We start from the raw sequence: 13,046 nt of genomic DNA on the forward strand, positions 1-13,046 counted from the left end.
TTTGCTATTAAAAGATCAACATTTATTTTTCTATTTTTGTTGTTTATAAAGTTCTAACAATTTCTCCGTTGCAGAACGTTCTGTATCCAATGGTTGTGAAAGTTCTCTGGAAGGATACTTGGTATTATTGCTATCAGGAGTTTGTAACATAAACGGTGTCCATGGACCCTGGATTGAAGGGACATCAGTGTGCCACATCTTGCGCAAACGTACTGAACTAGATGATCCATTTTGAGTTTTCAGCAAGTCTATCCATTTAGAAATATCATCCTTGGAGGAATTGCGACAGTTTAACCACTCACGTTCGCCATTCACTGATAGAAGAAGAAATGAAGTTGAAAGCAGGCAATATTACATTTTTTATTACAATTAAAATTTGTTACGTACAATATTCTCCTACTATAACCGGCGTGCGGTGACGCCTAGGTTTGACATAGACAACAACACCAGGATTTTCCTTGGCAAAGTCCACCAACCCTCTTTCAATAAATTCACTGTGTAAAAGAGAACATTAACTGTCTGCTATTGTGGTTTTAATCTTACATTTTTACCGCATTCCCTTACTGGATCCGTTATGCTTGCAGAATTTTAATGTAATCCTCTGTAGTTGACACACACAGCGTCCGATACCATTATTTAGCGGAACTCGAGCAAAAACAGATTTCAGAAATATGTGACTATTCGACATTATAAAAATTAGTTTGTCAAACTACACAATTTATTTCCAGTCGGAATTTTATTTTCAAGTGGACTTTTTGAGACAGACGATAATGTGAGTTATTGTGTAATGTAAGTAATTAGTCCTAAATGTAACGTGGTGTAAGTTCAATACGATATATGTAAGTACTAAATAGGAACTGAAACGCAATTATGCGTCAGTAGCAAAAATTTATTTGTATCTACAACAAAAAACCACTTGTGTATATATAGAGTGTAGAATAATACTGCGTTCTCACCAAGCATGTTTTGAAATTTGAAAGGTTTTCGCTTTATAAGCATTTCGAAATGAGTAGTTTTCCCCATACAAAAAATCAAGTTCAAAACACAAGTTTTCCTCCAAAACACGTCAATTTTATAAGGTAAACGCCCCTAATTTGGAATATGCTCTGACTGAACATACTCTTTTCAAAATATATGACAAATTACTAAAATAAATTTCATAGAAAAAAACAATAAACAAAGAACATAGGGATGTGAAAATAACTTAAAAAATGTTTTCCTTTTGCGTATATTTGAATTTATGCGTCTTACACACTATAAGTTTTTCCGGACGAAATGTCTGTGTTTGTAAAGAATCTTATATAATCTGCACGGTGCATTATGCGTCGTTCAAATCAAGACTGTGGAGTCGAGTCAATTTTGCTCAACTCGACAGCATTTCTTATTTGCCTCGACTCCGGAGTCGACTCCAGTTGGTGTGCCTAAATCTCATTTTAACAGTATTCCAATTGTAATTTTAAGGTGTAGTGTTCCAAAAATAGACCGATATAAGTATTCTATTTTGCCATAAGTGTTTATATGTCCAAAAAACTCTACTTTTAATTTTTGACATGACTCGACGACAAATCTGAGCATTTTAGGGATGTAACACAGGATGAGCGTTTTTCAAATGCAACAACTTTTCAGTTTGTATGTAAATATAATTTTCAACATAAATTCAACTTGACTTGAAACAGATCATCTTCAATACATCTTCAAATTGTTTGCGAATTACTTCCAATTTGCCAAAATGTTGACGAAATCTTTGAAAAAGTGTTGAAGATAATATGAGAAAACTTTGACAAAACTAACCTAAAATGCAACGAAGAACCATGTGGTTTTCAATACTTATTTGTGCAACGAAGTTCGTGGTCAATTGGAAGAAATAAAAAAATTGGAAAATTGAGGACAAATAACTGAACTTACTCCAAATAGTTTATAATAATAAGGCCGGTACTATGTTCATTCTTGCGAAAAATTTTTATGGAAACCATTATTTCGCACATAGAAAGCGGCGTTTTTTTAGGTAGCTTGGAGCGCTATTTTACAGGGAGCGATATTGGATTAAGTTGGTGGTTGTTGCTTGTTTTTACAAAATAACATTTTATTTTTCCTTGGGCAATTGATCTGCTATTCCTTTGATCCTTTGTATAGTTTCGGAACAAAAATATGGTCCGTGTTTGATTTATAAACCCGCACAAATAGTTTTTAAAAAAATAAATTATTTCTTAATTCACATTGCAAATGGCGCCGTGCTGTAAACGTCAGTTTTTCAACACGAAAAAACAAAGTATCACAAATGGAAAAAATTTCGCAAATTTTTCGCATTTTTTGGTTTTGTATAGAGTTTCAACGCGAAAACCGAACAGAGTACCGGCCTATAGGTAAGTGAAACTAAAAAATAAATAAAACTTTAAGGAAGTCACCAAATGTATATCTCTTTGCAGAAAACTATAATAGGGCTGTTTTCTTTTTGCACTGGATAGAACTTTTGTATGGTAATCGTTGCACTGGTGTTCTATCCAGTGCAACTATCAGTGCAAGTCGCACCAGAGTCACCATTATATGCGAATTTTGTAGTTATCAAAATATGAATTGGCAACTAACTAAAATACTGGGGAGGAACACATCTCAAGTAAATGTCACATACTGAAAAGAAGAAGAAACAAAAGCAAATGTAAATAAACAAAACAGAAGTATTTGTTTAAATTTTGTTTCACTGCAACAAAAACAGGAATATGTATCGAATTATGTAGAAATATCTAGTGGCCCAACTTTAAATGTAGCGTCTCTAACAACTTCCAATAAAGGAACTCTCACGGAAGTGACGATTTCATTTGGACATTTCGTCAAAGGCCTTCTCTGTATTTCGTGAGACTCACAATAATTATGGAGTTCGAAAAAATTTAACCGCGCCTTAAATTTTTACAAAAACACCTTAAATGGCATGAGAATCAGTGAAATGTGTTTTATTTTCCTACAAATCAAAGTTTAAATTGCATGGCTCGGGTGGTGGAAGTTTAGTACGAAGGTCCAAAGAAAAAAGTCTTAATCCAAGAAATAAAAACAGTTCCTTCAACAATGGTGGGGGTAATATTATGGTCTGGGGGTCGTTTTTTGGACATGTTATGGCTCCGATTTATAGAGTATAGAGGGCACTATGCTTTTGAAAATCTTCAAAAACAGTTTGTCCCATGTAATATTACCATAACAATCACGGGAAATACCGTCTAAATGGATTATTCAGTGCGATCATGATCTCCAGCACTCGTATAGTGTGCTAAAACAACTTATTTCTAATGAAAAAGTGTGTGTACTTGTACTCTATGTTTCGAATTTAGGCCAATGTCGTTCCTATGTTTAATAAAAAAATAATGTATTATACCCTTCATTGTGGACCAAATTCATTGATACCATCTCAAGTTTGTTGCGAGCTATATAAAGGTTGATATTCCCATATGCATGAATTTGAATCTGCACCGATTTAGACAAAATTGTATACACTTCAACAAAATCTATGTACTTAATATTTGAATCTAACTTTATGGGACGAAACATAATTTTAGTCAAAAAAAAAAAAAATAATAATAAGAAAATCTGAAGTCTGGCGGTGCAGACTATAATATACACAACTTTGTATTTAGATCCACATTTTGATAAAATCTCAATCCTTCAATTTTGTTGAGTGCTTTGTATAAAGGTTTATGTTGCTATTTACCTCACTCGATTTGGACAATGTATATTGTAATACTTCTATAAAGAGTGCGACGCAGGGTATACATTTTTAGGCAATTTCGCAAAATTGAATTTATAATCGGTCGAAAGATTTATATTAGAGGTTTTTTAAGAATCAGTGACCATCAGCACGAAATAACATTATATGAAAATTTACTATAGAAATACATTTTCAATAAATATGCTAAATTTTGAGAAAATTTTCTATAGAAATAAAATTTTGACAAATTTTTCTATAGAAAAACAAGTAAGGAAAGTCTATAGTCGGACAGGGCCGACTATATTATACCCTGCACCACTTTGTCAAATTTTTTGAGTGGTATATATAAAGATTTATGTTCCCATATACATGCATTTAAATCTGAACCGACAATATATTTAAGACCAAAATTCTATTGACTTAAAATTTATGTCGGCTAATGCCCTGGGGTGGAACACAATGTTAGTAAAAAACAAGTAAGTAAAGTCGGGCTGGGCCGACTATATTATACCCTTCACCACTATGTATACCAACATTTGTGTTACCACCTTAACTACTTCAAATTTGCTGGGAGCTATGCAAAGGTTTGCATTTCCAGATACAAATACTTATAATGAAGAGAATATTTGTACAAAAACACTAGAATTAAAATCGGCTATCACCATGGGATGAAACACAATGTTAGTAAAAAATATGGGAAATATGAAGCGAGAGAAATTTTAATGCAAGTGTACAAAAGGACATTTATGATTTATCAGGCGATACATATGTATACCAAATATAGGAAAATTTTAGTAATATTTGCAATTTTTGCTACTCACCAGTGGCGATTTTAAAAGGATATTGGTAGATCTCGCCAAGATATGTGGTCAAGTGTGGGTTGTAACATATTATTTGGCCATGTCGAGCGACTTGGAGCCTTATTTAAAAATCAACTGTTCTGTGGAAATTCTGGCACTACAGGATATGACTAAGCTATGAGGAAATCATCACAGAGTTTTGTCTAAAGTGTGGGAATTTTGGTCATATTTGTAATAACTGGAAACACGAATATATGGGGGTTTTATCTAAATCTGTACCAAATCAGATCAAACTTTACACACTTAAATATCTAAAATATTAAAGATTTTAACCAAATTTAACACACATAACGACATCTAAATCTGAATCGATTTCAATCAAATTTACCAAGCATTGCTAGAATGTTAATTCTACTCTCTGTGCAAAACTTCACGAAAATCGGTAGTAAACTTTGGCCTCTGTTGTCATATGAGTCTAAATCGGACGAAAGATATATATGGGTGCTATATCTAAATTTGAACCGATTTCAATCAAATTTTGCACTCGTGACTATATGGCCAAGCGTTATGTTTGAGCAAAATTTCAACCAAATCAGGGTAAAACTCAGGCTGAATCCATATAAGTGCATATCGTACGAAACATATATATGGGACCTATATCTAAATCTGAACCGATTTCAATCAAATTTGGCACACATGACTATACTACCAATTGTACTCCTTGTGCAAAATTTCAAGCTAATCGGTATAAAACTCTGGCTGCTGGGTCCATATTAGTGCATATCGGGCGAAAGATATATATGGGAGCTATATCTAAATCTGAACCGATTTCTTCCAAAATCAATAGGGTTCTATTCTGACCCAAAACACATACTTGTGCCAAATTCGAAGTCGATTGGGCTTAAATTGCGACCTAGACTTTGATTACAAAAATGTGTTCACGGACAGACGGACATGGCTATATCGACTCAGGAGCCCACCCTAAGCATTTTTGCCAAAGACCCCATGTGTCTATCTCGTCTCCTTCTGGGTGTTGCAAACATATACACTAACTTATAATACCCTGTTCAACAGTGTGGCACAGGGTATAAAAATTTTATAAATTGTTGTTCATTAGGCCGTGAAGTACAAAAATATAACAGCAGACATATACTGCTGTTTTTAGCAGACTTTTTCTATGAGTATACTGGAAGTCGAGTCTGAATTTGGAAAATAAAGTTGTTAACTTGTTTTAAAGGATTTTAATAGCATATGGAGAACAAAAGCTGAAAAAATTAAAACTTAAAATTCGCTTCCTAGAAAGAAGTACACCAAACCGAAATTTAAAAAAAAATGTGTCTTAAAAATATCCTTACTAGTATTCTCCGCTTCTTTGGCTCGGATTTAAAAAAAAAAAGGAAAAAAAGGAAAGGGAAAAAGTAAATTTTTAAAGTAAAGACAAAATCTTTGTAACAGGACATGCCTTTTTTTGAGTGTATACTGCTTAATTTTCATAAATAAGGAAATTCGGTTCATCTCCCAAACCTATACCAATGATACCCTTGCTTATGTTTACTAATTCGCATGGGGTGGTTTAGGGTATGATATAGTCGGCCCCGCCCAATACCGATATGGAACAATTTTTGTATGGTTGTTAGAAACCACATACTAACACCACGTACCAAATTTCAACCGGATCGGATGAATTTTGCCCCTCCAAGAGTCTCCGAAGGTCAAATCTGGGGATCGGTTTATATGGGGGCTATACGTAAAGTAATGCGATATGGCCCTTTTCCAATAAGATACGACCTATATCAATAACAACTTCTTGTGCCAAGTTTCAAGTCGATAGCTTGTTTCGAACGGAAGTTGGCGTGATTTCAACAGACGGACCGACCATCATCGGGTCGTATTTTTTTCCAAAACGAGGCCGGTCAGGCAGTTACTGTGAATGGTGTTCGCTATCGTAAGATGATAACGAACTTTGTATGGCCCGAATTTGCCCCACAGCTAACGAAACAATGCCTCTTTTGCGCAACAAATTTAATGTCCGTGTTATCTCACGTAATGGCAATGTCAATTGACCGCCAAGATCATGTGATTTGACACCGTTGGACTTTTTTCTTTGTGGTTATTTGAAAGAAAAGGTGTACGTCGATAAGCCAGCAACAATTCAATAGCTAAAGGACGAGATAATTCGGCACATTAACGGCATAGAACCTCAATTATGCCCCAGCGTCATCGAAAATTTGGACCATCGGATGGAGGTGTGCCACCGAGGTCGCGGCGTCTATTTGGCCTATAGTTTGTTCCATACATAATTGAGTAATACGAATATATCATAATAAAATAAAATTACAATAATGTCCTAAATAGTTTGTGTTTTATTCAAAATCAACATCGGCCCTTGAAAATGTAACCACCCTATTCTTTATGGGGTCTTAGAGCAATTTTTCGATCTGTTACAAACGGAATGACAAACTTAAAAAACCACCATCTTATGGTGGAGGGTATAAAAATAGCATTTGGAATAGTATATAATAATAAAATTGCCTTCTTCATCATTATTTAGAAAATATTCACCAAGACAGTATGATTTTGGTTTGGATTTTGCGGTAAAATTTAAAATTTTCATGAATTTTTTAGATATTTACGCTTCATTTGTGTATAATTTTTCTATTCTTTAGTTAACCCTCTAATGCCCAATCCCGCCTTTAGGCGGGCTTCAATAAATAAGGAAGCTTTTAGTAAAACACACCTTAACACAATAAAAATGGGTAAAATAAAAAGAAAACAGTTGGAACTGTTCAAGAGGCTTTGCAGCATATACTGAATTTTACCTATAAAATTTTCTTGTTTAGTTTTCTTGCTTTTGTGTCGTTAACATTAAATATTTATTCAGATGGCCAAAAAATTGGGGCATTAGAGGGTTAATTATACAAACATAATCCAAAAATGAATAAAGTTAAGTTAATTTGCTGAAGAAATAATAATTCCGATAACTAAAATAAACCTAATTTTTTTAATGGTTACATTTTCTTAATAAATTTTAAAATAATAAAAACTTTTGTCTTACACTTTTCGACATTTTTTATTTTCACGGCGAAAGCTTAGGGAAACCTTGAAAATAAAAAATGTAAAAACAAGTGTAATGAAACTTAGTTTTTATTGATGGAACAATGAACGCCTAAATGTTTTTTAACATATTTAAACATTTTGAAAGAAAATCTTCACTCCAGCGCCTCTAAAATGGGATTTCGTGATAAAGACTCCTTGTTCCAACAAGCAAACACCTCAAACACACGGCCTGGGATGTGAAAATATGGCTCCTTCACAACACTAAATATCTCAAAACGCAACCACAAAGCCCAGGTAGCAACCCCATTGAAAACTAGGATCTCATTTGGAACCGTGGATCGGACAAAACCAAATTTCATCTTGGACAGCCCTTAAAAAAAGTGTTACAAGAAGAATGGGGCAAAATCTCTCAAGAAACGTGTCGATGCCAAGACGACTGGAAGCCATTTGCGCTAACAAAGGGTACTATTCCAAATACTAAGTGGACCAAAATAATGTCTCATACAATGTGATTACTGATACGACGAATACTTTTGTGAGCTTTTTTTGTAGTTTTTTGATTTAATGATTAAAAATAATACAATAAAATTAATTTCACGATTTTTGTTTACGTTTTGCTGGTTTGTATATCCATGGAAACATTTTAATAAAACTTTTTCATATAAATGTTAAGCGGTTTGCGATTTCAAGATATAAAAAAGAATATTTTTGTGAGTCACTGTATATGTTTTGTTTTTGTTTTTTGTATGACTTGTTTTATGGTCTAAAACAGCAAGAAATCCCTTTCTCAACTAAATATACAAATAAACTTGCGATATTTGTTTGTGGCTGGTGGTGGTGATGTTTTTCTCTGCCTACAATTATTGGTATTTCGTTCCAAAGAAAAACTTATAAACCAAGGTGGCTATTAAACCCAAGACAATAGGCATCAGCCATGACTTCATTACGATTCCTCGTTCTTTTGCTCAGTATTCCATGTGGGTTCGGATTTTTCTGGAACATTTGTACGCTCTTCAGCAACTAGTTAACCGATTTTGTATTGTTGCATCATTTCACATATGAACTGTGACCAACTTCTTCGAAATTTTCTGTAGCATCTTTACCAGCTTGTTCGATCAAGACTTCTTCACCACCAGGATGCTCATTGAGAAAAGGGGTCACGTCATACACGTTGTTGTGGATTATGAACCAATTCTTTTCTTTTGTAATATTTTTGGCAACTTCGGCGTGGGTAAATTATTTTACATTTTGCGATGACATGGTGTTTAATTTAATAATTTGTGGTATTAAGTTGAATTATATTTCCTGTATATTCTCTCCCTCTTGTGATGACTGGCCGATGTCTGTAATTCTACGTTAACTAGGCTTTTGTGATTTTGATGCAATTGGCATATCCATTTCTATACCACACATGCTTGTGGTATTAGCCACTTGTAAATCCACCACTTGAGCAAATTCCCATATTTCCACGCGTTTGGTTGATAAACATGACGCACTGAATCTGTTTCCACGCACGTAGCTGTTGCCAGCAGTCATTTGTTTTTGAAAGGCAAGCAGCAAATCCTTTAAAATTAATAATCACTCTTTCGTTTTTGGTACACTTATTTCTATAAATTGATTATTAAATGTATACCCCCTATTTTTATTTGTAAACAATAACTTTGATTTTGACATTTGACGACCAAGTGTTGCCAATCAAAATCGAAATTTAAACTGAATTTTTTTTTGCGTTTTATTTTAGCACTGGTTATCAGTGCAAAAAGAAAACAGCCCTAATAATGGATTATACGTTCTTGGAAACATTAAAAAGCTGACAGATGAGAAAATGTTGGACAATTAACTGGAAATGCTTCAAATAGTTTATAATAACTGGTAATGCGCAGAGAATGAAGCCGCCGAGTCGCGCCGCTGATTTCAGCCGCCGCCGGTGTGTTTTCACAAGCCGAAGCCGCCGCCGATTTAGTCGGCTGCGGTCGACTAAAACAAAGCCGCTGATATAAGTAATCGGCAAATGGTAACAATATATTCCAGATGATTCACTTGTACAACGCTGGAATAATGGTCCATTTCATCCCAAACAAAATTGGTACAACATTAATCAACCGTGTGATGTTCACACATTTCTCGTTTTCGTGGTACAAGCACCGTTACATTTTCCTATTAATTAATTCTAAGTTTCAACGAAAAAGGATGACGCAAAAAACTATAAAAATGTTTTTTGCCTGCGAGGGAGCAATTTCGGAGTCTGAAGATGAAACCGAGGATCATACTATAGAGAATACCATCGAATACTACCAGAATTTGTTATTGAATAAAGACGCAGCGGCAGATGTTGCAAAAGTCCAGACCAAAAATGGAAGTGGATCGGAATGCTGGAGGTTCTTTGGCCCACTTTTCGTTGCGGAAAAAAAGGTTTTGGATAAATACAGGTTTTGTAGCATTTGTTTCAAAACGAACAATAAAATGCTTAAAGGGTAAGTGTAAATATATTATTGGAAATAAGTGTATACAAATAAATATAATCCTATGCGTAGATTCAAAGTTACCACTTCCACAACCAATCATGCCAACCATTTAAAAACCGTCCATAATATAGAACTGCACAGTACAAACTTTAAAAAAACAAAAGCTAATACTGCTGCTGCCCTCAATTCGTCAAAAGACAAGAGATCCAAATTTAACCACGCAAGACAGCTGGCAGAAATGTGCTGTTTAGATCTCCAGCCATTCAACATTGTGGAAAGGACAGGTTTTCAGCGCTACATGAAACGAATAGATGGGAATCTTACATTTCCAACTGCGAGAACAGTTGGAAGCACTGCTCTAAATGACGTGTATAACGTATACTTGGACGCAATTAAAAATATTTTGGAACGTTCTCCCAATCAAATGAATTTAGTCTTGGATATGTGGACTGATCGCTACAAAAAGATAGCCTACATAAATATCAAAGTGCACTACTGCGATCAATTTCAACTTAAATCCATATCGTTGAAAACAGAACATTTTCCGCATCCCCATACAGGCGTCACCATAGGCGAGAAGATAGATTCGGCGTTGCATCAATTTAAATTGACGCATAAAGATTTTAAGGCGGTTACTGATGGTGGTACAAATATCATATCAGCATTGAAGATGAAGCAAATCGAACGTTTTCCGTGTTTAGCTCACACCCTCCATAGGTTTATTATGCACGATGTTCTGGAAGACACGTCAACTAGTGAAATCAAAACAATTATTACCAAATTAAAAAGTGTTTTCCGTCATTTAACCTATAGGAGCGAAGATATACAAAATATACAACAGTTAAAAGAAAACGAGCAAGTGTATGTGACCATCCAAAAAATTCATAACTCCTGCGCTTTAGACGAGAACTTTATAATGGGTGATTTAGAGGATGAATTGGAAGATGCTATCAACTACAGTGAACCCCAATCATTGAAGAATTCTGTACCAACTAGATGGAACTCGCTATTAAAAATGATTACAAGCTTTCAAGAAAATGTTGACGTCATAAATTTGACGCTTTTAAATCTGAAATCTGAAAATTTAATAATTCATCGTTTGGAACGAAAAAAGCTTAAAGAACTAAGACAGTTTTTATCAATTTTTGAAGAAGCCACGTCTGTTTTGCAAGGCCAAAACTATCCAACTATTTCTTCATGGATATTCTTCTACGAAAATCTCTATTCTAAGTTAGAAGATGCAGAAATGACTGCTTCATATCCATCAACAATGAGCTTGTATGAAAATGCAAAGAGCAAGTTTTCTACCAGGTTTTGTGTTCAAAGAATTCATGTACTTGCAGCACTAATGGATCCTTGTCAAAAAAATTGGTCTGCGTTAAAAAAGTATTTGAAAAAAATTCCACGCTCAGAAAACATCACAGATTCTTTTATTTTAAAGAGAGATGTAGTTAATAATATAACTGAGGTTGATATTATATATGAAGCAATTCAACATTACAACCTCAACTGTAATTCTCAATCGATTGTCCAGTCTGATGAGCCGCCGGTAAAAAAAGAGGTAAATATTATAGTACGATTCGATACAAATCACTATGAATTTCTAATAATATTGTAAATTATAGAAATTATCTGGAAGTCGTAAGAAAATGTTGGACTTTGTGGCAAGCTCCAAAACAAAGGAGCAGGACTCCTTAAAACTAGAAGTTGAGAAATATTTAGATGTCGATGTTGCAGAAACCGAGAGTTTAGATTGGTGGAAGGAAAATGAGAAGGTTTTTCCACGAATTTCAAAATTGGCAAATATTTATTTTGGGGTTCCGGCAACCTCAGCGTCCTCTGAAATGGCGTTTTCTGCTGCTGGTTCTTGCGTAACAGAAAAGAGATCAAGACTTAACCCTTCCACGGTAAAAAAACAATTATTTATACACGATAACTACAAATTAATAGAATAAGTTTCACCCTCCAACGTTTATTTATACGCAACATATGAAAATGTTAATCACAAAGATTTAGTTTGTAAGCGTATACTATTAGAATTTAGGGTATATGCATTAAGGTTGAGATACATATCATTCAATCAACGGACGCATTAACACATGGTATGCAACTCAACTTTTACTTATTAATACATGTAAGTTCATGTTTCACAGTGAAATCCATATTTTTCAGTTGCTGCTTCTTATTTTTATTTTTAAAAAAGAAATTTTAAAGAAAGAAAATTTCTAGAAAAGAAAAATGTATATTTAGTTTCGATTTTTACCTACGAAATTCAAAATCACAACTTACTTTTAAAAAGTGAATTCCTTTGGCAAACAATTTATGTCTACATAAAATTAAAAATAATACTTTTATTACAAAACGTGTTTTTTTGTTTTCTTTGGTTATTTAATACAGCAATATTGCGGACATAACAGTTGTAAAGTTAAGTTAACCTCTTCAATCAAATTGAAAAAAGTTTAATTTGAAATTAAAAATGATTCATTTTATCAAAAGTCAAAAAGTTATTCTGATTGGAAAAAATTGCATGCAAAATGGATAAGGTTTAATCTTAATCCAACCTGAAAGCTAAATCCAATCAGTTTTGATTGGATTTAGCAGTGAAAACCAATTCATTTCGAGGTTACTTTTAATATTTATTGAAATTAATACCTATGTACATAGTTCAATCTTTCCAAAAAACCATAGATAAAAAAGCCTTGCATAATATGGGTAAAATTATGTGTACTGAATTTATTTGAAGAACATTTAGTTGATTTCCGGTGTATATCAAAACGGTCCACTGGCATACGATCTTGCCCGCATGCATGCAAACAGATATGGGTTCACTTCCAGTTAATCATCTCTCTGTCACAAACAATTTGAGTAATATTTTAAATTTTTGCTACTTAGCAGTGGCGATTTTACAAGAACAAGAGGTGTGGTCAATTGAGGATCGTTATATTCGGGCGTTATTTCCACAAGTCTGAGCCTTGTTTAAAGGATATGATTAGATATGGGGAAATCATCACCAAATTTTGTGTATAATGT

The 13,046-nt window shown here is 33.9% G+C and overlaps 2 protein-coding genes and 1 long non-coding RNA gene across 3 annotated transcripts; 2 read left to right on the forward strand and 1 right to left on the reverse strand.

The window, feature by feature from the left end:
- On the reverse strand, positions 1 to 793 carry mRpL43 (mitochondrial ribosomal protein L43). The gene is made up of 3 exons (XM_075309995.1): positions 552 to 793; positions 388 to 494; positions 1 to 314 (listed from the first exon to the last, which is right to left on the reverse strand). The coding sequence occupies exons 1-3, from the start codon at positions 686 to 688 to the stop codon at positions 31 to 33; spliced, it is 528 nt and encodes a 175-aa protein (XP_075166110.1). The 5' UTR covers positions 689 to 793; the 3' UTR covers positions 1 to 30.
- Positions 794 to 1,886: 1,093 nt separating this feature from the next.
- LOC142239273 (uncharacterized) lies at positions 1,887 to 2,936 on the forward strand. Its single transcript, XR_012722973.1, has 2 exons — positions 1,887 to 2,363; positions 2,427 to 2,936. It is a non-coding gene; the product is annotated as an uncharacterized LOC142239273 (long non-coding RNA).
- Positions 2,937 to 9,530: 6,594 nt separating this feature from the next.
- Positions 9,531 to 12,378, forward strand: LOC142241022 (E3 SUMO-protein ligase ZBED1-like). Its single transcript, XM_075312766.1, has 3 exons — positions 9,531 to 10,025; positions 10,086 to 11,577; positions 11,642 to 12,378. The coding sequence occupies exons 1-3, from the start codon at positions 9,583 to 9,585 to the stop codon at positions 11,969 to 11,971; spliced, it is 2,265 nt and encodes a 754-aa protein (XP_075168881.1). The 5' UTR covers positions 9,531 to 9,582; the 3' UTR covers positions 11,972 to 12,378.
- The last annotated feature ends 668 nt before the right edge of the window (positions 12,379 to 13,046 follow it).

This window comes from Haematobia irritans, chromosome 5, assembly GCF_050003625.1.
Source record: "Haematobia irritans isolate KBUSLIRL chromosome 5, ASM5000362v1, whole genome shotgun sequence".
NCBI lineage: Eukaryota > Metazoa > Arthropoda > Insecta > Diptera > Muscidae > Haematobia > Haematobia irritans.

Coding starts and splice junctions, on each gene's coding strand:
- mRpL43 (XM_075309995.1), bottom strand. CDS start 688: ATGTCGAATAGTCACATATTTCTGAAATCTGTTTTTGCTCGAGTTCCG. Junction 495..551: donor GGATCCAGTAAGGGAATGCG/GTAAAAATGTAA, acceptor TCTTTTACACAG/TGAATTTATTGAAAGAGGGT. Junction 315..387: donor GGTTATAGTAGGAGAATATT/GTACGTAACAAA, acceptor TTCTTCTATCAG/TGAATGGCGAACGTGAGTGG.
- LOC142241022 (XM_075312766.1), top strand. CDS start 9,583: ATGATTCACTTGTACAACGCTGGAATAATGGTCCATTTCATCCCAAAC. Junction 10,026..10,085: donor AACAATAAAATGCTTAAAGG/GTAAGTGTAAAT, acceptor TCCTATGCGTAG/ATTCAAAGTTACCACTTCCA. Junction 11,578..11,641: donor AGCCGCCGGTAAAAAAAGAG/GTAAATATTATA, acceptor TGTAAATTATAG/AAATTATCTGGAAGTCGTAA.